The 26,709-nt window shown below is 41.5% G+C and overlaps 1 protein-coding gene and 1 long non-coding RNA gene across 3 annotated transcripts in view; one reads left to right on the plus strand and one right to left on the minus strand.

Moving 5' to 3' along the window:
* Window positions 1–26,709, plus strand: part of LOC130174955 (kelch domain-containing protein 8B-like) — a 163,413-nt gene that overhangs the window by 109,556 nt on the left and 27,148 nt on the right. For both annotated transcript variants that reach the window (XM_056385208.1, XM_056385207.1), the window contains one exon: window positions 6,907–7,131. In XM_056385208.1, the coding sequence (XP_056241183.1) occupies window positions 6,907–7,131 (225 nt within the window). The remainder of the gene's footprint in view (window positions 1–6,906; window positions 7,132–26,709) is intronic.
* On the minus strand, window positions 22,267–24,039 carry LOC130174956 (uncharacterized). Its single transcript, XR_008828665.1, has 3 exons — window positions 23,188–24,039; window positions 22,878–23,021; window positions 22,267–22,654 (listed from the first exon to the last, which is right to left on the minus strand). It is a non-coding gene; the product is annotated as an uncharacterized LOC130174956 (long non-coding RNA).

Consider the following 26,709-nt stretch of genomic DNA (forward strand, 5'->3'; position numbering starts at 1 on the left):
ATTAGGTACTTTGCACATGAGGATTTTACAAACAAAACGTGATTAGGTTATGTGACTGTTGGTATAAATAGTTTATAGAATTATAAATAGAATTAGTCTCATTTCCACCTGCTACAACATTAAAATTCTGCTTGGACATAAATAAGTCTAATAATAATCCATATATGTATAACAACACTCAGACGAACCATTTTTGGCTGGACCACAACAGCGGGGCCAGCCCTATAATCGCGAATGTCATTGACTGACTGAGTGATCATAGTTCCACCATTAGTTAGTCGGATGCTGAAGATCTGAGTACTTCCCTCACCACAGCAAAAAAAAAAAAGCACGTCCATTAATTTTACATTTTTAACATTTACAACAAAAAGCATTTAGAAACAACTGTATATACTGTAACGCTGCATGGAAAACCAGATATACTGTAATATGTTAGCCCTTTTCCCTGTTCCCTGGAGGAATAAGTGTAAAAATAAAGAAGAATTAAACTTCCAGGTACTCCTTTAACTTCACAAGTGCAAAGTGGTAGATCATGGGTGGGTGGACTGTGTTGGTGTCTCCAAGCTCACCTGCAATTTGGCTTCATGCAGTTGCAGCAGCATTTAGTGCAGGACTGGCTGTGGTGGAGTATAGATCAGAAGGTGTGGTGATTAATGAAGTCACATCTCTGTCTCATCACTCTGAAACAGCTGTGTCAGTCACAGTGAGCCATGACGACGATAACAGCTCAACAAACGGAAGGAGGTTTCTCCAGGTCTAAATGTTGCAGAGTGGCACGTTCTGAACACACAGCACTTGAAATCTGAAGCCAGAGGCAGCGGTGTGGGTTTTTATTTAACTTGTACAACGATGAGTAAGTAAGTAATTAAAATGTTGATGATGCCATTTATACAATGACACTATTTGAGTTTTATTCCTGCTTGAGTTTTATTCCTCTCACGTTAAACGAGACACAACATAATTTGCATCATGATGCACTTCAAGAATAAAACTTGAAGTGCTGCTGTTGCTAAAAAGAAAGTTGAAAAAGGATTCAGTGACACACGGGATTTATGAGCCGCTGTAAGCTCCTACATAAACAACAGAGCACTGAGTCATGGCTGACCAGAGTGATGTGTGTAGTGTTGTGTGGGGTGACTTTGTAGCAGCCTGGTGCCATTTGCATGTGATTTAATGAAGGTAAACAAAGTGGAGGGCTGTGTGTAATGGCACTGTGCTCTGAGGCTGCAGATTTATCAGCATTACTGTCCTGCTGCATTTAATGAACCTGAAGCAGAAACTATTCATACAGTATGAAGCAGCAGTGGACAGCACTGAGCTAAATGCAATTAAAAATACTGTATAAGTTGATTTGCAGGCTATAGTGATATTAATTAGTATGTGATATATAATTATTATTTAATGGAGCTATTTGTAAGTTTTGCTATTGCTACATAGCTATCGTTAGCATTAACAGCTGTAAACATTGCGAGCATCAAGTTTTATCCAGCTGTGGAAAGAAACACCATTGTTAACTTTTATCTCTATCATGTCTCTTCTTCTACTGAAGTTAGCATGCTAACCAGCTAGCCCCGACCTGTCTCGTCACTTTCCGATAGAGACTCACTGTAGCCTCCAATATGTCCTGAAGACGTAGCGCTGCTCAGTGGGCGTATTATAACCTCTTGTCTTGTAAACGCAACGATGACTGAAGCTTTTGACAAGCAACAATCACCACCATCTGCTCCCGGCAAGAAACCACCGTCAACGACAGAGAAAACTTACAAATAGCCCCTTTAAATAAAAATGAACCAGTTTGCTCCAGTCGCCTCTTGAGTGATTGTCTGGTAATATCACACACCTGGTCTGCGATCAGTTCAGTAGTTTGTGCACCCTGACATAAAAGTCTTACAGTCTGTATGTGGTCTGTACAGTATAGTCTGACTTTTCAGACAACAAAACCACATGTAAAGTATATGAACCGAGTTCGGACAGGGAAGAAAAAAGAAAAACTGGTGATGCTCATCAAGCAAACATGTCAGTAAAGACCAGTAAGCCTCTTTACACTTTGAATTTGACTGTGTGAAAACACATTTGGTCAAAGTTCGAGTGGGATTTGCACAGGAAACAATACATGTAAGTCAACACCCTAAATATGACCTGTACTTTAAGTGTTTTCACATCTAGAGCTGAAAAACCTGACGGGTCCATAAATCCAACCATGTAATAGTGACATTAACACAATACTGACATTTTAAGAATAAAGTGCATGATCCACCAGTTGTATGTCAGATCACTTCTCATGACAAATATCACTCTAACATTTACACTGCTCTTTGCACTGTCAGCACAGATGAATTTAAAGGCCTGCTGTCATTTTTCTGCTTATGTAGCGGTGTATCTCTATTTTGCTATCTCTGTTTTGTAAAACAGCGTAACACATCTTCTCAGCTGTCACACCATGTGGTGTCAATGTGTAAAAACTCACTGAGTCACTCTTGGTCTTTTGTGGTTTTGAATGAATATTTCCCTTAATGCCTTTGTCTTTTCAAATTTAAGCAAAAAAGTTCAACACTTTGGTAAATGCACATATTTGCTTTCTTGTGGAGTGTAAGATGAGAAGAAGCAAACAGTAGGGACTCCCCCTGTTATCAGCCTATGACCCTGTTCACACCTGGAATTAACATGTGTCTCCACATGCATCTCCAGTGACCACTTGTGATCTCACTTCCCCGATCTATATGCAAAAAAATACGTATGCGTTATTGTTTTTAGCCAATCCAACTATAGAAGGCTACGCTGTCAATGTGTTTGTGTGTGAGAGAGAGAGACAGAGAGAGAGAGAAAACATTTTGTCCACCAAAATTAGAAAGTATAAGCAGGTTTTTTTTAAACATGGGTAAACTGACTCTTTTTACACTGCCAGCTGAGTTTGGCTGAGAGGACACACACAACTGCAGGGAGCAATGTCATCACATGCAGTGACAGAGCACACAGACACACGTGCAGACGCTAGGGAGAAACGGTGAGCTGTTAGCTGCAGTGCACATCCATCACATCTCATCCCCAGGTTGATGCCCCTGTAAAGTGTTGGAGCCTCTGTGGGAGATGTTTCAGTCAGTGATTGTTTGTTTTTAAAACTTATTTCAGGGCTGCAGCTCACTCTTTCATCCCCGAGCGCAGTGTAACAGGTGTGTTTGCATTTGCTCTGAAAGATGTCGCAGTGTGGAGAAGGGGCGAAAAGATACATGTTCACTCGGGTGTGCTACCGATCAGAGCCAATAAATACCTGCATGTACTGCAGAGTCATTTAACTCAGGAGTGAATATCTGGTCTGAATGATCGGATCTCAAATTCGTCCTCATAGCATCTTGGATCACACCTGAACTTAGAGCTGATCGCTTGTGATCAGATCACCTGAGATGGATGTTAATACCAGATCTGAACAAGGTCTCTGTGCTAAGCTAAGCTAACCGGCTGCTGGCTGTAGCCTTACTGTATGTTAAACATAGAGATATTAATTCCAGAAAGTGAATGTGTGTGTCTCAATATGTGAAACTATTCATTAAAGAGTTCTATAGAGATACAACCAGGGACATATGGGACATGTCATTCTAAACTTTTGAGTCGGCAGCAAAAACCTTTCGAATCACTTACCTGTGAGTTTTCAGTGTCGTTTCTCTGGCTGCTCCCAACCATGAAATGACATTATCATGGACTGTGACACTACAGAAAAAATTTGAAAGTTGTCTGTTGAAATAGTACTTTCAGCTTTGCTCCTGACAGCACTGTGGTTACAGTAATGGCTGCAGCAGAGGAAGAGCTCTGCTGTGTGTCAGGGCTGGTGCGACCTCTGAAGTACTGTGCACTGCAGTTTAGACTGGAGTGCTGGACTGCAGTGTGTGTGTGTGTGTGTGTGTGTGTGTGTGTGTGTGTGTGTGTGTGTATATGTATGTGTACGTTCTTAGTGGAGTTAGTGAAGGACCAGACAGACCTAAAACAAACTACCTAAATCAAATATGATATGATCAGATGATGCAGTAAAAACATCTAGCTCTTCTGCAGATGAGCAAACGAATTCATCTCAGTGTGTCTAGAGCAAATGATGCCTGACAACTGCATGGGACAGAGAGGAAACACACACACACATACACACGTACACCCATGGGAATTCAATCACATTATATTGCATTACACACAGAGTTATGGGTGATGTGCAAAGAGAACAAAGTGGTATTCATTGTTGGTTTTATAACAGGAAATCCAGGTCATCATCCCTCTTTCTCCTGCCCCCTCTGTCTCTCTCTCTCAGTCATGTAGTGTGCATATAATGGCTGTTCACTTCCCGTACTTGAAAACTTTGCCGTACCTTGTAAATTCATGCTGCTTCTTCAGCTGCTGCTCCACTCGGGGGTGTGTTCGGATCAGTGGGTGCATGAACCTCCTTCGATTTTAAATTCTGCGTTCCCAGTCAGCAGCAGACTTACTGGCATATGACGTAACTGAACAGGCTTCACGCTGCTTTAAAATTCTTCTGTGCGTGCGTGTGTGTGTACACTATTTGAATCAAGGTTTTTGTAGCAATGTCAGGGTTGGTAATCAGCACACAAACACAGCTGAAGAGGGGCTGGCTGCAAGTCACAGATGATCTAAAATTCTTCTGTCAAGTAAAAAGCCCGCCCTCTGCCTCTACTTTCTTACTAATGCAAAGATATATAATAACCATTGAATACAAATCTATCTCAAACTTTTGCAATGTGCTGTATATTAAAATAACACTACCTTTCTGCAGCAACAAAGACAGATCAGGGATCTAAATCACCACACAGACCAATGTCCTCGCTGCTGAACTTATTTAACGGTTAACAGCAGGTAAATCAGAAACAGTGTTTACACCAGCCGGCATCTCCTAACCTTCATCTGCCAAGGACAACCTCAGACACATGAGGAAAAGCATAGATATATTATTGTAACAACAAGCCTTACAAGCCTGTAACACAAATCACCACACAGCATTTTACTGCCCGCTTTCTTGGGCATCTTGGAAAGCATCCAAGTGTTTGCTGCTGCTGAGCCAAAGTGGGTCGAGCTTAAGGCAAAAAAAAGGTGCACAAGGATTCAACCAACGGCAACAAATCAAATGGAAATTCATACCAGTTGTTACAGAGTCAACTACCTGGTTCTGCATAAGAGGAGAGAGTGAGAGCAGGAAGACCCAGAGATATTTTTGCTTTCAGAAGCATGAAAAACAGAATATTCTTGATATTCTTGTGTTATCTCTCACAGAAGTTGCCTTTTGCATTTTTATGCTGCGTTTCTGACGAGGTGTTTCGCTGGGTTACTTTATATCAGATTCATTTTAAAAACGATGAAAACAAAGAATTAAGAATAATCAAAGTCCTCAGGATTTATCGTCTGGGTGTCATGAATGTCGGTACAAAGTTTTGTGCCGCAGTTTGGCCAGACAATGGAACCACAGTAGAAGTCAGGAGATCCCCAGAGTCAAAAAAGGTTCATCCTCTGAGGCACATGGCACATTTAACACCATGAATAGCAAGGACTCATGGGAAATGGTGTTCATTAAATGCTCTTATAAAACCAGTATTGAATAAACAATGATATATAATTTTATATATCAACAATGATATATAATTTTACCGTCCTTTTCTGAACATATGAAGTGAGCTACACAACATGCTGTTGAGCATAGTTTTGATGCATTTATTCTCACCTCTGGAACAGTTTCCTTATTTTATGATGCTGGCAAATGATCTGTCTCTAGCTGTAGGATTCTGCAGCAACACTCAAACTCTCATACATAAAAAATCATACACAGTATCCTCCACTGTAATCAACAGATCTTATAGCTCAAACTGTCCTTTTTTCTCTCACACCTCTCTGACTCTGATGCTTCCCACTCAGTTCGACTCTTTGTCTCGCTGTTGCTATCGATCTCCATGCCGCCCCGCCCACTCCGTTTGACCCTCTTCCACTTTCTTCTCTCACTCCTCCACACTCTCCTCTCTTCCCAGTCTTACTTTTGCACAATTTCTCTCTCTCATTGACTCATTTTCTAGTCTTTCTTCCCCCTTTTTGTTCTTGCATTTAGCTCTCGAGAGCCTCACTCTCTCTCAATTTCTCCTCCCCCTCTCCCTCGTGTAGCCATCTCGCATAGTTCAGCCTCTTCTCCCTTTCTCCCCGCAGCCTCTCCTCCCTTCCACCATCATTTGCATCCTCGCTGCCCGCTTTCTCTCTCTCTCTCTCTCTCTCTCTCTCTCTCTCTCTCTCTCTCTCTCTCTCTCTCTCTCACTCACTCACTCACTCACTCACTCACTCACTCACTCACTCACTCACTCACTCACTCACTCACTCACTCACTCACTCACACACACTCACTCACTCACACACACACACACACACACACACACACACACACACACACACACACCACGTTGCATTGCCCTTGTACTTGCATTTTACAAGGTTAAGTTATGATTTGTGGAAGTAAACAACTTGCAGGCGTCCTGGGGGAACACCCCGCTGCTGTGCTCTGTTTTCAATCCAAAATGAAATGTGGTCCCAGCGCTGGACTGCATGCTTGCCAGAATTCGATGTAAATGCCAAGGAACCTTTGTGACAGATGCAGGGGCTAAAAAAGCAATGAAAAGAGACAAGAAATGGAAAATGAGGACAAACATTGTCAGAATAAGTTCTTTATTCATCGACATGCTAATATTCCTGGAAATGTATTTCAATTATGAGTTTGTGTAGATGCCAAATCTTTATGATAATCCAGAGGTGATTTGTTGCTGCATTTTTAAAACAGGACTGCAGAACTAAACCTACAACATCACTTTACCAGTAGATTTCAGTATGGACACATAAAGCCTTGATGTCATCATAAATGCCTTCTCCCGCCTCCTCCAGGTGGTCGCCAGGGAAAGATGCCGGTGACGGCGCTCGAGGCTTTTGACCTGGAGATGAAGAGCTGGACTCGTTACCCCTGCATCCCGAGCCGTAGAGCTTTCTCCTGCTGCGCCGCCAATGAGCGAAGCCTCTTCAGCCTGGGGGGCCTGCAGCAGCCGGGGCCGCATAACTTCTACTCCAGACCTCACTTTGTCAACACCATGGAGGAGTATGATCTGGATCAAGGTAAGATCTTACTACACGATAAATGGAAACCTTAGGGGTCTTATTTTAATGATCTGAGCACACGGTCTAAAGAGCCTGGAGCAAGTTCATTCAGGTTGAGTCCAAATCCACTTTTGCTAGCTAGTTTAATGGTGGAAGAAACGGCTCATGGTTCAAAAGGGTTGTACTTAGTTGTTTGTTCAATCATGGGAGTGTTTTGGGGGCGTAACATGCAATAAACCAATCATGTTTCATCTCCCATTCCCTTTAAATGCCAGATGTGCCTGCACCTTGATGGACTGCTATTATAATGCCAGATTTGCCAGGTAGTAAGAAAGAACCTCTCTGCAGCAGAGACAGATCTGCTCGTGCACAAAGTGAAAGCATGTGAGTACGAGTGTATGGCAACAGCTGGATTCCACCAAACAGGCCTGGGGGAGAAATACTGAAGTGAGGGTGCACTGCATGCTTTTGCACCCTCACTTTGATATTTTGCACCCTCGGTCGAAATTTGAGTGATAAATACAAAGCACAAGGTGGGAGGTGCACAGACTGTGTAGGCGTCTCTATGCAGTTACATCAAACTATAACCAACCAGTCTGATGTATGTAGAGGTGTATGTGCTTAGCTTTGCCTGGATTCGGGATTGATGGTCAATTCTGCAGTTGCTTTCTGCTGCCTCACAGCAATGCATCAAACAACATGGGCACTGGACAGGAAAACAACAACTTTTTGGTCTGACACAGCTGTCACACTTTGTGCTACTTTGCACAGGTTGTAAGAAAGGGCCCTGGAGTTTTCCTGAGGTGGCTCCTGTCACGTTTGGGCCATCTGTATACCTCTCTCCCTCCCCCAGCCAATGACGTTGTCTCACCTGGCTGCATGGTTCCTCATGTTAGCACTGACCAAGCTAGTAGCTGACTGCTGCTAACGCATGTTACAAGATGGAGGGAATATTTCAAGGAAAAGAAATGAAAAGCCCTGGAGATAAAAGCTTTAAAATAACTAGTTAATGAATTTAGTGCTGCAAGTGGCAGCAGCAGTCGCACTGAAGAGGACAGAGAGCGGAGGAGCAGAGTGGATTTAATGAATCTATGAGTCCAGTGAAAACACCAGCTAAAGTGGAAGAAGACAACAGTAATAACCTAAGGGTTTTATTGCTTAGTAACACATTACATTAATAGGATTACTTTTTTCATTAACAGGGAAGTGTAAGGGATTACAATTTCAAATCAGTAATTGTATTACAGTTCCCATAATGCTTCATTACTTTGACAGTTGTCTTGTTTGGTGCTTTAGTGAGACTCTGATGGAGGGTTGATATCAGTATTGTCTGAGGCAGAGAGATTGTTACGGGCCGCATTATAGTGTAGTTCATTGAAGTAATCGCTTTCCTTTTAATCCTTAATTCCTGTGAAGTGTGTCTGTATTTAATGATAATAGAGCACTTTTCGAAACCCACGTTACAGTGTTTGACAAAGGCAGTAATGAACAAAACACAAGCGGTTTCAAAGAGAACAACAGATAAAACAATTAGGTGTATAAAAACCAATAACCAGTAATTTTAAGAGAAATAAAAACACTTTGAGGGAGAGTAAAACCAGGAAAAGCTCTCCAATAAAAGTATGTGTTCAGAAGAGGCTTAAAAGAGTTCAAGGATTCAGCCGGCCTGATTTGCTTGGGCAGACCGTTCCAGAGCCTCTGTCCACTGCTGTTTTTTATTCTCAGTCAGTCTCAGTCTGGCAGAACTGAGTGGGAATGATGAACAGAACTTTAGACAATGCAAAGAGACGAAGAGCATCACCATCAAGCTTGTGAAGTGCTGAAGATGAGGCAAGAGTCGCAGGCAAAGGTAAAGACGGGTCATGCACTCATATGGAAATGACATTTTTCAACAACAAAGAAAATACTTGAGGGTGAAAGCTCTGTATAAATAGAGAGTGTTTCACATTAGATTTGTATATGTATGTATCTGGATATAATTGAATTGGATGGATACATGAGAGGAGAGGGAGCTGCCGTGTACGCTGCCAAAAATAGCTGTTTGGTGTCTCAGTGCTTGCAATCCCATCCTGGAGCACTTTGAATGGAGTGGCAACATGATCTGTTCTGTTCTCGTAATCCAACCCAAATACAGGAAGATTATGCATTAGTCGAGTCAGATCATATCAAAGCTGATGGTGACGCTGCGAGAGAAAGTCCTTCTGCTGCACCACATTTTCTGACCAAACAAACAAACAAACAAATGCTCTCATTGGGCTTTTTTTATTTTTTTATATTTTTGCTGACAAAGTTATGGCTCAGATTAAATGTTGCATGAAATGCAAGTGAACAAGTGCACAAATGCAACGTGGGTAATAACATGAGTCAGTGGATTAAAAATCCCCTCAGGTGCTGTAAATGTTTGAGTGATTTTAAACTGTATGCAATATTATAATATACCTTTTACTTTACGTATTGCTGCATTGTGAAGGATCAGCACCCAGAACAGTCTGAATCATCACCTTGTAGACAGCAGCATTTCAGCTATGCTAAGCTTTAACTAGCCCACATTATTATTTGTACTTTTGTGCTAGCATCACAACATCTGCTCCAGATCCCATTTTAAGCAGCACAGAGACAGAGCGGTGCGTCTCCCTCATATATTAGGCTGCAATTATGTCTGTTATTAACCAGAACGAGACATCTGATGTTCCAGATGGTTTTTTTTTTAATTCATCAGCTCAGTTAAAGAGTAAAATCTGTCTAGACAAGTGAAGGATCATCATATCCCTGTTGATGCCGTACAGTTTAAGTACATTTTAGTGGATTATTATGGTGTAACTTTAATTTAACTAAGCAGCTGTTGATTAAAGGCTAAATCAACACTGGAGTCTCGTGTGATGGTGGAACAAAGCAGCGATATCGGCAAAAACGATGTATGTGTGTGTATACTTTACATTCAGTGTATATAGGTATACAGACCACCATAGACAGGCAATTCAGGGAGAGAGAGAGGTTGACATGCAGGGAAGGGCCGTGGGTCGGACTCGAAACCAAAAAACGGTCGCTGCACCAGACGCATGTGCACTTATTGTTCAATGCTTTTAACTTCTAAAGTCACAAAGCACTGAACAACAGGTGCGTCCCAGCCGGGTTCACCACTTTTAATGCAAGTGAAGTACGGATGATGGAAAACCTTGCTGAACTAGCTGAACAGCAGCTGTCTATTTCAACATGCGGTACGTGACACGTTGTCGAAGTGCGTCTTCAGCTTCATCCACTGAATCTTTTTCTGTCCCCCAGGGTCTAAATTATGTTAGATTCAGTGTCTCAAAATACCCTGCCTGAAAGATGGATAGATGGCCATCGCTCAAAGCTCTGTGCAATGAGCTGTGATTTGATCCGGCTTGAGTGACATTTAAGAATTGCAGAAAGAAAAGAAACCTGAATGTGGACTTAAAGCCATGAAAGCATGAAGCGAAAGTGAATGACTCCGGTTTACAGTGTTTTGGACGATGAGCAGACGGTAACATCGTGATCAGGGCTCTGGGCTTCTTTACCTGGGCTGTAGCTACTGATACTTTTAGAGCAATGAATAATCTGTCAACACTTCTTTTCATTTATTGACATTCTGGGCTCTATTTTCATGAATCAAGAGCCACAGTGTGAAGTGCAGTAAAGCGTGCCATACCCACCGTGCTCAGGGCACCCCTGCACTCTTTTGGTAATTTTCTAGCCAGAGGCGCCTAGAGCACCTATATACTGCATATGGGGTAGGATCTGAAAGAATACATTATCATACATTACAGCGGGTGTGTTAGACGCTGTGATAACCATGGCCAATCACAATGGCTGCTCTCATCCACTTAGAATACAGAGCGCTCTGTGGTGAGCCTAACAGGAAACCATCTCAATGTAGTTTGACATCTCCTCTCTCAGGCTTCTCTCTAGAGCTCCAGTAACAACAGGTCGGTGAGCCAATCTCTGAGCCTTTTCTGAGTTGCTGACAATTTTCGGAGTGATTGAATAAAAATATAGCCGATTTCAGGTAAACACTCAGAGAAACCAAATCCTCCAAGGTTGAATGGTGGGTCCAGGTGGGCGGGACTTGTGGGGCTATGAATAAGACTGTATCGAGACTTAACTACTTATGATTATACGACCGATTAATTTGGTTTGGTTCGATTTTTCTTTCAGTTGAAGGTTCAGGTTCACCAATTTTCAACAAGTGCAAATTTAAATTCAAGTGTTGCAGGCGCTGTGAAGACTACAGATACAAACACAAAGTACTGCTTGGCATAAAGTCAAGTAAGTTGTTGATGTTGACACTTGGTAGGTTGGTTATTACATTTGCTATGGGGCTTGCTTGGAGTCTCCTGTAACTTGCATGGCCCTCAATCTTCATTATAAATAATGATCATACACGCATCCATGCGATTTATGTTTGTCTGAAGTTATCCAGGTTGCCAGATTGTGTATGAAACACAAGCTAAACACACAATCCACACACATGCATACAATTTTAACCCATCTGTTACCACAACCTGGCAAAACCATAACCCGATTGAAAAAGTCTTGTATTTTTATATCAATCAATAATAACAAATCATTTCGACATTTGGACCCCAGACAGTATTGGGAATCAGAGCCAAGACTCTCTCTCTCTCTCTCTCTCACACACACACACACACACACACACACACACACACACACACACACACACACACACACACACACACACACACAGACAGCAGTAAGTGTCAAATGACTGTGGTGTGTCCTCCGGATATGGTGCAGCCAGGTGAAGGAGGATGATTATATATTCTACTAATGAACTCTGGATGATTTAGTTGCTCATTATTGGATGAATTAATTAAACCATAAAAATATATTATAGGCAGCTAAATAGTGCAAGTATCCAAGGTAGGTGTGTGTGAGAGAGAGAGAGTCAGTGTCTAAGTGAATACCCACATATGTCTGTGGAGAAGTGTACCAACAGATGCTCAAGAAAGGGAGACTCAGATTGTGCAGATGTGGGGATTATGTGGTTGCTCACTTGTGAAAAGACCCCCCCCCCCCCCACACACGCGCGCACACACACACACACACACACACACACACACACACACACACACACACACACACACACACACACACCCCATCCATCCACATTAAGGATGCATCCTTTCACACTGCTCTGTGTCTGTCAGCTTGCGATATAATATTTGATTTATCCCTTTGCTTCTGTGAAATCTCTGTCAGGTTTAATGTATTTTGCTTTGAGGAATAATGGCCTTTTCTCAACTATCAGGCCTCATTCTCACCTCGCCTTTGAGACGGAGCGCAGACTTGAAAGCTGTGAAAATGAATCAGGCACGGACTGTGTGGTTTAGGTGTGAACACAGCATCGTTGCACTGCATGTTTCTGTAATAATGATAATGATGATGATAATAATAATAATCATCACCACAGTTGACTACGTGCCTCCTATGACTGGAATAAGGCACAAAGGGTGAGACTGAAATACAAAACTTTAAAGCTTCTAATATGAAGATAAAAAATAAAAATATATGATTTCAGTTACCAGCGCGAATCTTGGATAGGTAGGGCCTTGGAAAAGAAGGTCGTATGTGGAGGAGCTTTTGAAAGTCGCGCCGCTGTGGCACAATTGGTCTTGCATCCCCTGAATTGAGACACAGCTAGTCTCTCTCTCTCCCCTGGATTCCACACTGTTTGGTTTTGTTGTATTGTTTGTCTTTAGATTAATTTCCTGTTCAGTTATATAAATTAAATTTATCTGCACTTATAACTCGTGTGGTCTTCCCTCCAGATAGAGTTTGACACTGAACAATTTCTTCATGTACTGTATGTGAAACACACACATTCAACATACAGTGTGCATTAATGCCAGTGTTTCACATGGAGCAGGTGGGAGTGTTGACATTTCATGTATATACATATGAGCAGCAAAGCTGGACTTGGACTTCCTGCTGTATCTGCCTGCTCTCAGCATCCGTTCTGTGTATTCCCATTGTATTGTCTGATCTTCTGCTTCTTTGTTGTTGCTTGGGACTTCACGTTTTATTTCTGTTGCACCCTCCCTCTTCATTTCTGGTGTACTGGGGGAGAGGGTGAGGGTGATTGACACGCAGAGATGATATGAAATCATGTGAGCGGAGACCCAGGCGAGCACACCATGGAGCTGGCCATCAAGCAACAACAAAAACAGCAATATATTCATATGCGGTGTCCTCTTGAGGCTTCTGACACCCCCCCCACACACACACACCCCCCCCCCACCCCCCGACTTTGAGATAGAACAAGGGAATAGAGAGGAGGAATGGAAAAGGCAGAGGACATGAGAGGGTAAAGCGTGCCAGTAGATTTAACTGCAGTTAGTTTGATGTAGCGGCTCAGTGAAATGTTTAAGTTTAACCAGGGGACAATCATACGTGCGCGAGTGTGAAAGAGAGCTGTTGTGGGATTATGCTCTTTAATAGATGTTATAACCCTCTGGGCCCTTTGCTAATACTGAGCAGCTTCATTACCTGTTCATTTTTCTACAGTCTGTGAAATATTTTAATCATGGTGATTTGCATTTAAATGTTCCCCACATTAGCATTCAGGGCTGGTGAACGACAGAGAGGGACGCAGGGTTAATGGATGTTCTGTTGTTCACAGTGAGTTACTGCTGTGTGGAAGATACGGTATCTTCTTCTAACAGAGGCCAAAAAAACAAATAAACTGCAGCATCTAGGGCAGATTCTGGCATGCATGATGACGCAGTGATGACAATTGCTTTGTTAAATGCACACAGTGTCATTTAGGGTCAAAACACCTGTAAACATAACTGTGTGATAGTTACTGGATGAAAGTCAATAATGAGAGACGCGCTAAAGTGCATTGGCTTAAAACTAGTCTAGTTTTCAACACCTCTTTCTTAGAGTTGCGCAGCATTATGGGTATATATTATATATATTTTGATGTCATCAAAGCAGGAGAGCAACCAGTTCTTACTATTCCTTTGACTGCTGGTATCATCAAGTGTCATCATCATCATGTGTTTTGTTTAGTTCTTTGTTTGTTTATGATAATAGGTGTAATTGATAATTGTCAGTAATTGAGCTTCTTCACATTCTTTTAGCTGAAATATGAACAGAATAAAAAGTAAATGAAATGCAAGGGAAATTTTAATTCCCCTTTGATGAAACAGATATTTGCAAAATAAGAAAAATAAATAAATAAATATTTTGTCCAAATCTGTTAAATTTGGAATCAATGCTGACATAATAGTCTTGATCCAAGGAATTAACTGTATTTGGCCAATTCAGGTTTTATATGCCAAAACATACAACTGCTTAATAAATGGTAAATTGTTTTACTTCCAGATCCTTTCAAAACTTTCCTCAACATTACACCAAATTTCACTGAAATCTGTTTCGAGGTTTCTGCTCACCAACAAACACCGAACAGACAAACTGGACTTAGCCCAGTTGTCATGGAGATGGTCATGTTGTTTTAAGTGACCCATGTATTAGTCTATAAGTATGATTATACAGTAAAGCCTACTGTACGTCACCATAACAATAGTTCATCCAGGCTTTGTGAAGTAGAGACGTGGTGATGGTAAGGGGCAACTTGCTTGGGCCAGTTGGTGAACTACCGTAGCTGGTGAGTTAATAGCGAAAATGCCAGTGAGCTGGTCGAGCTAGCTTGTTAGCTTTGTTGCTAATGGGACAATGGGCCCTACAAAAACCGCCACAACCGTCTCCATTGAACAGCCGTACCATTGCAAGCAGCACTCTGACAGTTTGGTATTTTCCTGACCTTAAAACTTAACTTTGCCAGTCTATGTGGCACTGTATGAGTGACCCACAGGTGGGAGGTTTTTTCAAATGCGGCAGCGCAAAACAAGTTTGTGTTTTTTTGTCTTAAACATTTGACTGAGTGTCAGAACCACATCTGTTTCTGGCACAATGTCAAATAAAATACTTGGAGCAAATGCACAGCAATAATGGAATAATGCTTTAAAATCTACTGTGTATTTGAACGATTTTAATGAAACACTTTCCAACCAGAGGTGCCTTTAAATCTAGATTAAAAAAAAATAAGATGGTGCCTATAAATAATTGAGTGATTCTTATCTGTATCTGTTGTTGTATCCACAGCTGCTTCATACACTAGGCAAAGTTTCTCCTTCTGTTCATTAAATCCCTGCAGCCATCTGAAGGCAGCAGGACAGACATGTTGATAAAACTGCAGCCTCCAGTCAGTTATAACTTGCAGGAGATAATGGATAACTAAGACTTGTGCATCCTGAGCGTGACCTCCTTTCCAGCTTTCTTTGCAGATTTTCATTGTTCTACATTTTTATTCTGAGAACCCTCTTTGGTGCAGACACGACTGGACCACATTTTGTGATGTGATGTGACAGTTTACAATGTGATGTACTGTAGAATTTAGGAAAGCAAAAGTTTCAGATTGATGGGATCATATAAACAGCTTCGTCAAATTATTTCTATCACTCTTGTGGAGAGTTATACCGTGTGTGTTCACTTATGAGGGGTGTTAAAGGTGTATAATATCAACATCTGGCTAGTGTCGGGTGTCTTTCATACAGTAGTTGAAAAAAAATGTAAGAAAGTGATATACCCATTGAAACACTGCTGTTTTGGTTGTATAACAGGGTCATCCTGTTTTATGTGATGATTTTATCCTTCAGTATATTTTTCTATGGTGTATACTTACATTTTGTGAGTAGTACATCCCAGGCTGATTGAATAGACTGGTCTATTAAGGGACTCAACAATAGAAGGTAGACTACTGAAAGGGGTGACCAAACTAATTGACCCTCTGCTCAGCATGTATAGTCTCTCATCCCACTGCTGTTTGAACATCTGTTCAACCAGGTTTGATAATTAAAAAGTGAAGAAAAAAAAAAAGCCATTGGAGACACATGCCTTATTATTTTCTCAGCACTTTGCACAGTGTAGCTGTAATTATTTTACTTCTTAATAATTGCTGCCTGTGAAACTTTATGGGAGATTACCCTCATTTTGCCCATAATGCTCCGCTGTTGCAACCCACTACTGTGAATAAGACTTAAGGCCGACTCATGACTTCTGTCAATGTGCCTCTGCATGATGTAAATTTCTTCCTCTTTGAAAAGTGCAGGAGGGTCTGTGCCAACCCCTGTGCAAAATGTGTCGAGGCGCCGACTTAAAAGGTTTGTATGTACTGTGCTTCACATAGTTGACGTGATTCTGGTTAAGTGGTCACACAAATACATAAAATAAGCTGTTCATCTTGCTATCAGGTCTCAATGTTTGTTTACATCTCTGCATATGCACACTCCTGCTTTTAGCATGTATAATTGGATGTACATGTGAGTGGCCACAAGCACAACATGCTAGCGGCTCGGATTTAATCAGGCACAGTGATGCTTTGAGGTAAATGCTAACGTCAGCAAGCTAACATGCCAGTTAGCATGCTCACACTAACAATACTAGATAGAGTACTTTATTTATAGCAGGTAACATTTTGCCATGTTCAACATCTTAGTTTAACATGTTAGCATGCTAACATTTTCTTTAGCTTAGCTAGCTTTAGCTCTAAACACAGCTAAGAGTGATGGGAATGTGTTGAGGTTGTTTATTTAAAAAATGGTTGAGACTGTTAAGATGTGAAATGATGTTAACGAAAAAGAAGAAAAAGGGAAACTCGAGCTTTACTTTTTATTTATTTATTTATTTATTTTTTAAATTAAGCTTATTACAGCCCTTATTTCCTTGACAAGAGAAAAGAACATTAATTATGTTTTGGACCTTTGCTTGAGGTAATTTTGTCTAAATGGACCTCTTTCAATTTTAAGTGAATACCCCTGGTTTAGTGCATTCATACAATAATGTGTTATTATTTGAAGTGGTGCTTTATAGTGAGGTCAATATATCGTGCTCCTTCACTCTACATCTCCTTTCTGTTCTCTTTCACCTGCATCAAAATTTAATCATCACCTAAGGGTGGTCCACAGGTCTCATCTTAAAAATATCCCGTCCCTGCCTCTGCGGTCTGAACCAGGTCACTGAGTCGATTTTATGTTTTCTATCCGTCTCCTTTCTCGGCTAAAAAAGAGTCATGCATGGTTGTTTGGCTGAAAGGTAATATGGGTTTTGGAGCTGACACAGGTGATAAAGCCTCAACCCCGCCTGCCTGCAGAGCTGCTTCCCAGAGATGTTGTGCCAATCAAGCACACCTCTCCTTATACTGTTAGGATGCAGGGCTTTGATCCGTCTGAACTGATGGCTCATAGTGGGAATCTTGTGTCAACGCATTCTCTAGCTTTAAGATTTTGTTTTTCTTTCCTCCCTCCCTCTGATCTCAGCTATTATAGGACCGACGGCACAGATCATCTGGTCAAGTGAAGCCTTTACAGATTCAATTTTGAAAGCCCTGACAGATCTTGACTTTCACTGGTCATGTCAACGATTTTGGACATATTGTACAATGACAATCTGGATTCATGTGGATAGACAGATTAATGTTATCTTGGTTATTTTTCCTTAACATCAGACAGATGTAGAGAAAAGGAGGCTGCTCATTTATTTTAGCTTGCTAGCTAATTAAGCTAATGTCAGTGATACGAGTTTGTCTCCAGCTACATTTTTAATGTTTCCAGCTGGCGCAGTTTCAAAATGGGAAACCTGTAGAAGTCTTTTTAAATATGCACTTGATGGCTACATACAAACATGTGACATGTGTGGGGTGACTACAGTAGGTAGCTAGTTAGAGCAGATAAACACCCAATTTAATTGATTCCTTACACTTTTGCTCTTCTGCTTTTGGTTTTTGGAAAGATTTAAAAGAGACACCTGCAGACAAAGACACTCGCTCTCACTAAAAGACCCAGAGCTTCTGGATCAACATCCACAGACTGATGGGTCATGATTACAAGCTAGGATTGGACAATATGTGTTTGTGGTGTTGCATTTGAGCCACATCCATTATGTGTGAGATTGGGTGAATTTTCAGTTCGGCTTTTCAAAAACTTCTTCCAGAGCTATTTCCTTTCAGCCTTTCGCTCTCTCATCCTGTCGATTTACACAGTCCTCATCCTCCTCTCACATTCACTCCCCGTCCAACTCCACCAGCCTCTCACATTTTAAAGGTTTCACTTTCTGTCTCATTTGAACTCTTGACAGTTTCTTCTTACTGCTGTCCTCTGTGGCCCTGCTCTGGTCACACATACACTATTTCACATTCTCATCCTCCTGTTTTTTTCATCTACTCAGGGGCAGAGACACTCAGCAAAAGTTTCTCCTGAAACTCTGGAAAGAAAAAATATTACAAACACTTTAACATTAAAGCATTTTTATTTAATGTATAGCGAGAAAAAACGACATTAAACCCATAAACATAATGTACATCTTCACAACCCATTTCACCACCCACAGCATTTGTAATTAATCCACATTTCACAGCATGGGCTCCCTCTGTCAACACTGATTAACACACAATTACACGGTAAGCAGCTCGGTTGAGCTTAGTGCTTTTTTCCTCGGAGTGTCTGTTGATTAGGGGAGAAGTTTAGCTCGCGAAATGTCAAAGAAAAACAAACGATCCAAAGCTGGTGACTCGTGTTTCATTACCAAAAGTAGCACTTCAAGTGTTTGCTCGGGGAGGTCGTAGCGGCGGTGAAATGCAACAGGTCATCACGGCGATTTGTTTTCCTCCTACACATTGTGCTCACCATGCAGCACGACAGCAAAGATGCAGACATTCAGTATGCAAATGAACACACTGGCTTTATGGTAATCACATTCATGCATATTTAACTGATCTAAATGACGGGTGCTGCAAACAGCAGTAATTATGATAAGTATAATGCTCTGTCAGTGCACAATAGGCTTAACATATCTGTTGTCTAAGTGTGTGATTTAAAGACCAGCTTACTGTTCAGACTATTATTGGCTAGGACATGCTGTCACAGGAAGCCTATAAATTGACCCAAGGGAGTGCTGCTGTGTGTTTGTGTGTATGTATGAAAAAAGGCTTCCTCCGTTGTCATAGCAGTGGAGATTTCCAGCTGTGGTCAGATGTGTCTGAGCGTCTCTGGGGGAGATGAATGAGGCTGGATGGAGAGAAGAAGGGAGGAATAGAAAATAGATTCATTAAGCAGCGCCGTATGTTTGATGGAGCAGCCTGAAACCAAAGTTCGTCTCACCATGTACAGAACATGTCGTCTGTGCTGGTGGTCGAGTCTACCCCCTAACCGCCGAAACCAGCTGATGGTAAATGGCTCAAGGCTCATGGTACACTTGCTTTACTCTCGCTTATGTCTGCATAAACGTTACCCCATGTATCCTGTGTTCCTTGGAACAGTGCTTGTGTGCGCCCTCAGATATTAACGCTTATTGTCAGGATGCAATTAAGCAGAGGATCGGTGGGAGCAGTGCGTCAGGATGTGAAGTAAGGTCAACAGTACACAGATGACAACAACACGGGCAGAAAGTTTTGAAGAGAATAATAGAGTTTCTCACCACTGTGGCATTTTCTGCCGTGATATCAATGTTGCTATTGCAACAGTCTCCTCGAGCATCACCATGTTTAATTAGGTCCTCGAGGAGATGCACTTTTCTATGCATATGTATTCGTAAAAATCCTGTTGCCAAGAAAGTTGATACTGGACGATTCTGCTCATTATTGGATGTAAATCGTGATGCGGTGAATCGTGCAATGTGTATATAGTTCCTAGGGATACTGGGCTGTAAATAGCAAACATGCATAAAGGCTGGGGTATGTTTGAAATTAACAAAGTGTTGTTATGTAGTTATTACTTATTAAAACTGTTAATGTCCTAGAAATGTCCTAGAAATCACTTATGATGGCCTAAATCATTTCACAACGTGTAGCTCCAACCTGAAAACGAGATGAGAAGCAGAAGATATGAAATATTGATTGTTGATGAAATAACAGGTAGAACACACTGATTTTTACACCTGTTTTTCGTAAACTACTTGATGTAAATAATGGAGGTTCTGATTCAGCTATGAGGTTGATAAGCTCAAAATATTGATTTGATCTGCATAAAAAGTTTAATTGGGACACTCTTTCACTGGGTTTTTAACGTGCTGCGATCAGCTGATTATTTCTCGTTGTTGTCTCACTCGTGTTCGTAGATGGATGTTACAGAGTGAGGTGTCTCTTCACACACCAACAATCTTTGGCAGAGAACAGTGAGAGGCTTAGAGAGAGCGCGTTAACCAACAGACAGAAGTATCACTGGAGCTGTTACACAATTAACATCTAATTAGCTACAGCTGCTATAATCTACTGCCAGTGACACTGGTCATTTTAGCCGCTGAAGCAATAAATGAGAAGCTTATAATGTTGTCAACACTGGTCTTTACTAATAAAGAATAACATGGAGAGATAAAAGTTTTTGATGAAAGATTCATTAGCATCAGGTCTTAATGAGTTTCAGTATTTTACCAACCAGGAACCAGCTGTGTTTCATGCCCATTGACCACCCCAACCTTCACACCTTTCCTTTTACCGTATTCCTGCTTCACTCAACACTCCCTGCATTGGTACCTAATGTTGCCATTTGAACCCTCTGAAGCCCATGGGAACATACACGCTCCCAAATATCTCATTCACTGTCTTTGGAGCATCATAACTCTGCGATAGTTTGGGGTAGAGCTGGTTTTTCATGTTAAACTAGAGAATCAATGCTTTCCAACAAGCTCCCATTTGTCTGTGTGAGTCACGAGTTATCTCGGTCGATAAACTGACATGAGAAGTTAGAAGAGATTTGGGCATTCTCACTGTTTGCCTGGCGCATTGCTGCTTTACCTCTGTATGTTTATCGATCGATTTCTCATCTGCTATCTTTGCCAGTGATGTCACCCAATTGGAAATTCCTATTGGCTCCAGTGGGTGCTGTCACAGCCAATCAGAGCGTTTGATTCAGGGGCTTGGTAGAGGATAAATGTAGTGACAGAAAACAGACACAAGGATATGACCGGTATGATATTTAGTGCAGCATGAATACTGCTCAAAAGAATGAGACAGATAGAGAGAAACTTCACATCACCTCAAGAACAACCCAAACAAATGTGTGCAGCTTTGTGTTGAAGTTTCCTTATTATGGTTTGCAGTGCCTTTATCTATAAAATATATAAATAATGAAAAATTCAAAACAAAGCTGAAAAAACTGAATCTGAATCAGTGAAGAACCTGATGAAACTTTTAAAAATGACAACTTTATAAGGCAAAACACAAAGGAAAAGTCTTAAGCTGAAGTTTTCAGCTGTGAAATTGTCCAATATGAACATTATTCCTCGGATACTGGGCTGTTAAAATACCTTGTATTTAAACAAGTTATCGTAACATATACTCCCATGCATCAAACACCCAATAAACAAACCTCAGGATGCAGCATGTAAATGGATAATGTGCCATGAGCTGACATCTAAAGTAGTCATTACTCCAATCACAAATGGCAACACATAATTGCACAAGAACCACAAGTACCACCCACATCAGACGCATCAAAAGCTAACTGCTGTGACTATTGTGATGGACTTTTAAAATTAACATTTAACGTCGACATGGTCTTCTAAGTACTGAAAGGTTTTCGTGACCTTAGTGACATGACTCTCCTTTTATAATGAGAAGTAAGAAAAAAATCATGCAGTTAACCGTCAGAGGCACGAGACATCGACGGTGTGTGTTTGACAGCAGCTCTGCGCCCGTTCAATTAAGCACTCACAAAAACAGAAATACCAGCAATGAGTATATTGCAGTTTCTTTGACCATGAAGTGAGTAATACACAGCTCACATCCAAGCGACCACAACTGTGCTGGATGTAGTTTCAATGATGACCTTGAGTTACTGACCGCAGGGCTCTCCACTAGAGTCGTGTGTGCTAGAGGCAAAAGAAGGTGAACTGGAGAGCGATTAAATCACATGTCAGACAAAGACATTTGGAGAAACACTTGACACGCTAGACTGCCCAGGAACTCATTCAAAGACACACATGGAAAAAAAACACACTATAGTCTTGAACACAACCTATTAATCTCTCTATAGGCACAACTCCATCATCTCTTGAAAATGACCTTGTCAGGATAAAACGATTTGTTTCGAGCGGTATGTCCTCTATCAGGGTGTTAACACCAGACCATCAATCCTCCTCCAGTTTCCTTTTAGTGTGTCTGAGGGGGTGTGTTGATTCTAAGCTTCTCACTCTCTGACTTTGTGCTTTTATCTCACATGGTTTTCCTCTTTGACCCAATCTTTCTCAGGAACAGACATAACATAAACACAAACACTTTGTCTCTGGCTACTTCTGTGTCACTTTAATGTGTAAGTTCACCCAAATTCTCACATATATAGAGACTATAGACATATAGAGACTTTTTTGTAGACCTTATCTCCCCTCCTTCTCATTGAAGAAGCTCTGATGTGGCTGTCTGGACTGACGGTGTTCAGTGGGCGGGACCGAGCAGCAGAGTGTTCGGTCAACCAATCATCGGCTTGGCCTTGGAAATTGTATATGGCTGGAAAAACAAGCACATTTGTCAACACTTTCAGTTCAGCTTTGATTTCAAAAAAAAAAAAAAAGAAAGAAAAGATGCTGATGAACATTAGGGTAAAGGCAATGATTTACAATAAAAGCCACAGATTTAAGGTCTCAAACAGTTTTTATTCTGTGTTTCTATCCGTGACAGAGGCTGAGAAATAAAGGTTTTGGTGACAGCGTTTCATCAGGTGAATCTTTACATCTGGCCAGTGGTGATAGTGGCTCGCCGATCCTCCTCCCCAGACATGTCTCACCCTGAGCCTCGGCTAGCTAGTTAGCAGCTGAGCGGGTTGAAGTCAGTGCCTGAATCTTCTGAGTGGTCTTTGTTGTTTTCATCCAGGTAACTGTTGAATGGATTTCATCTGTCATGCATCCATTCTTATTGTGTTAAAGGAGCTATTTGTGCTTTTTGCTATTGCTACATAACCAACGTTAGCATTAACAGCTGTTTACTTACCAGTGTAGAAGAATCATCAAAACTTTAGCATCAAACTTCATTCCTTTACTCACCAAGAGCTGTCTCCAGCAACACCAATGTTAAGCCTTGGCTCTATCACATCTTTTCTTCTACTAAAGTTAGCACGCTAACCAGCTAGCCTCGGCCCGTCTCGTCACTTCCCGATGATTCACTGTAGCCGTCAATCTGCCCTGAACGTGTAGCACTGCTCGGAGGGTGTATTGTAATCTCTTGTCTTGTAAGCAGTGACAGCCGAAGCTCTTGTGAAGAGACAGAAACCACATTGAGCGGTAGAGAAAACTCACAAGTAGCCCCCTTTTAATCTGGTCCAAACTACAGGCGCAGTCACAGTGCTACATGTACATGCAGTGAGAAAACACACACTCACTTTCACAGCATGAAAACATGATAAAGCTATGGTCCTCTCACACTATGTCTCATATCTCACTTCTGCACATGTGCACCCCCGTATGCTTACACATGCTGAGAGGCTAATGGAAATGGACGGTGGTCTCGACAGGCCCCTGTGGGTTGTTGTTTTTTTACACAGTAATTGAGCTAATTCAGCTTCACTCACATTCTCATGGTCACGCTGTTTGGTGGAGGTGTTGGGAATTTTTTGAAAGGAGGAGAGAGAGAGAAGGAGAGAAAAAGAGAGATACAAGTTCATGTGACCTTCAGGAACAGAACCAGAGAGCAGATGTTGGTTAGAAAGTGAAATTGAGACAGGAAGAGGTAGAGAGAAAATATAATCCCAATCATTTTTTCATTACAACCCACGTTGGCTTTAAAACAGCAGCTGTCATCTCCACTTTTTGTTTTTCAGCCTCTTCTGAATCTGATATTTCCCTATGATTGCATATATTTCCAAATAGATTTGTTAAGCCCCCTGCTGATTACATCTCTTTCTATTAAACCACTGTCTGCAGAATAATTATGGTGTGCAAGTCTTCCTCGCCGGGGGGGGGGGGGGGGGGGGGGTTGGGGGGGTGAGAGGAGACCGCAGAGGTGTTGAGTGGTGACTCAAAACCCGTCAGCTGCTGTCAGACTTTCCAGAAACAAAGACCTGTTTTTCTCCCCATGAATCATCTCTGTCATGTTTACACTTTCCCCTGTATGTATTATCTTTGCTACTCTGTGAAGGGGTCTCAAGATTTCATGTTTGGAAACTAGATATTGGATTTTTTGTTTTATAAAACAGTGCGCTCTGGCACTGCTCTTTCCTGCCAGTATATTTTGTTATCAATCTTTTGATTTCTCCTGTCACGCAAAGCTTCATATGGGTGATAGTCAAGGGCTGAAAGTGGATGAGAGACAGGCCAAAGTGTGTAGTAGACAGATGGACCTCTCTGGACTCTCATTTGTTGTCCTTGATCCCACTGTGCAATCATCCTAGTCAATTTTTCAAGCAATAGTTATTATTATTATAATAAAAATTATTCTCTTTTTCCTTTCTGTCTCTTTTTATTTGAGCAAAAACAATTTAATTATATGAATAATTTTTCCTTTAGATGAATAACAAGAATTTTTGTTGTGGCAGGTAGTGATTCATCGTGACATTATGGTTTCACCCGTGTCTGTTTTTTTTCGTCAGCAGCATTTACTTTCTCTCTGAAGTCTGGTGCGTGGTGTTTGACATTGGCCTTGGTGGAGGTCTGCTCTCTCTGAAGACCCGACTTGTATAGACCTATGTATAGAAAACCAGACATATTAACGGTGTTAAGATCTATGACTTTGTGCAGTTTGGTACAGATCTGACAGACGTGTGTAGGACTGTTAGGCCTTGGCGGAGGTATGCAGTGTATTGAGTGCCATTCTAGTTTGGAAATGCATCTGTTGTCCTCTGCTGCGTCCTGCTCCACTACTTATCTCAGCTTACTGTTCTATACTGTTGCAATGACAGAGTGTCGCTTATAGGAACAAGTAAGATTTCATCTGAGTGGTCGCTAGAGAAGCACTATGAAAGTGCAGTCCATTCACCATTACTTGCCAATGACAACATATTTGGGTGATAACAGCTTTTAAAACCAGACGTTATTAAAACTTAATATACAGCTGCAGACATAAGACAACATAATCTCTGACTGTGTTGACACGGAGTTTCGTAATTCTGCAGATACCGGAGAGGTTGACCTTCACTCACTAGGTCTAAAAAATGTTAGACTGGGTTTTCCCCCAAAAATGCTGCTTCTTGCATCTGCTGTATTTCATTTGGAGTTATGTATCGAAAATATTTCATATCAGCATTTATAGTTATTTTGCATTCAATTCTTACACAACAAACTTCATAATGTGCAGGTTATTTTTGCCAAAGAACATTTGTTCCCCCTTCTCTGTGCCGCAGTTTAGTGTGAAGGGTGTTCTGTTATGACTGATACTGTCCAGATGGAGCCACCTCTAACCCAAGGAAGCTCGAGAAACCAATGTCTTATAAATAAGGAGACAGGGAGGAGCATAACTGCCCAAATCCAGTTCCAGACAAGGATGAGTGAAGCGAGGCAATGGGCGAGACACTTGTAACGGCATGAGGGAAGACGTGACAATAATCAGGATTAGGAGACACACACAGAAATCTGTGAAAACTATAGACGTGCCTTATTTGGGAAATGTGTTCTAAGCGTGTGATATCTAGGAATATATACGCCCTGTAGGGTCAGATAACCTCAGGAATCAGTGTGGCCCCACTCTGGTTCACTGCTGAAACATCATTTTTTCCTTGGCACATGAAGCTTACAATAAATATATCTGCCTGAGACATGTGAATTTGAACCTCTGGTCTTTTTTCAGCTCACAAAAATTTCCACCGCAGTTCGGCCCCTCCAATTTTATTTCCTAGTCGCGTCGCTGATTTTTAACTTCCATGGTTTTCACGTGGATTTCTCAAGTAGGACTTACTGAGAGTGTGAAGAATCTGCAGCAGCTCTGTTATGTTCCCTACATCCCATCACCTGCTGCAGATCGATCTTTCCACAGCCCTGGTTATTGTATTTACCAACACCTAGACATGTGATATGCGCTCTGCTTTCACTGGGTGGGTTTTTGATATTCTGTCCAGCAGCTGATTCATTGATTGATTTGTACATGTTTGAACTTGGAAGGTCGTTCACAGCATTCATAGTAAACTCTCGCTGCACACACACGGGGGACACGAGCAGAGGGAGTTCTCAGGAAGGCACGAGTGGAGAGGAATCACCACCAGTGGGAAGATGAGTTGATCTGTAAGACGTTCAGAGGCTTCAGGGTGCATGATATGGTGATGACTTTAAAACTGATTAAGCATACATCAACTTGAAGGCCCGCCCACTGAGCATGAATATTTATAGGATTACTCAGAGGCCATGGGGGCTCATTAGCAGACCAAGTAGAAACTTGTGTCTTCTGCCCATCGCCCTCCTGCTCCTTGGTGTCCCATCAAGCCCTCCTGGATAACTCTGAGCTGCAATATTCACTTCGTCCAGGATCATCTCCAAAATGAGCTGGACAACATCTCCCCTCATTCACCAGACTCCAGCTTCCTCTGCTACAGAGGGATTATATTATGAATGACCGCATAGTCTTACCTCTGCACTCACAGG

This window comes from Seriola aureovittata, chromosome 9 (assembly GCF_021018895.1).
Source record: "Seriola aureovittata isolate HTS-2021-v1 ecotype China chromosome 9, ASM2101889v1, whole genome shotgun sequence".
Lineage (NCBI taxonomy): Eukaryota > Metazoa > Chordata > Actinopteri > Carangiformes > Carangidae > Seriola > Seriola aureovittata.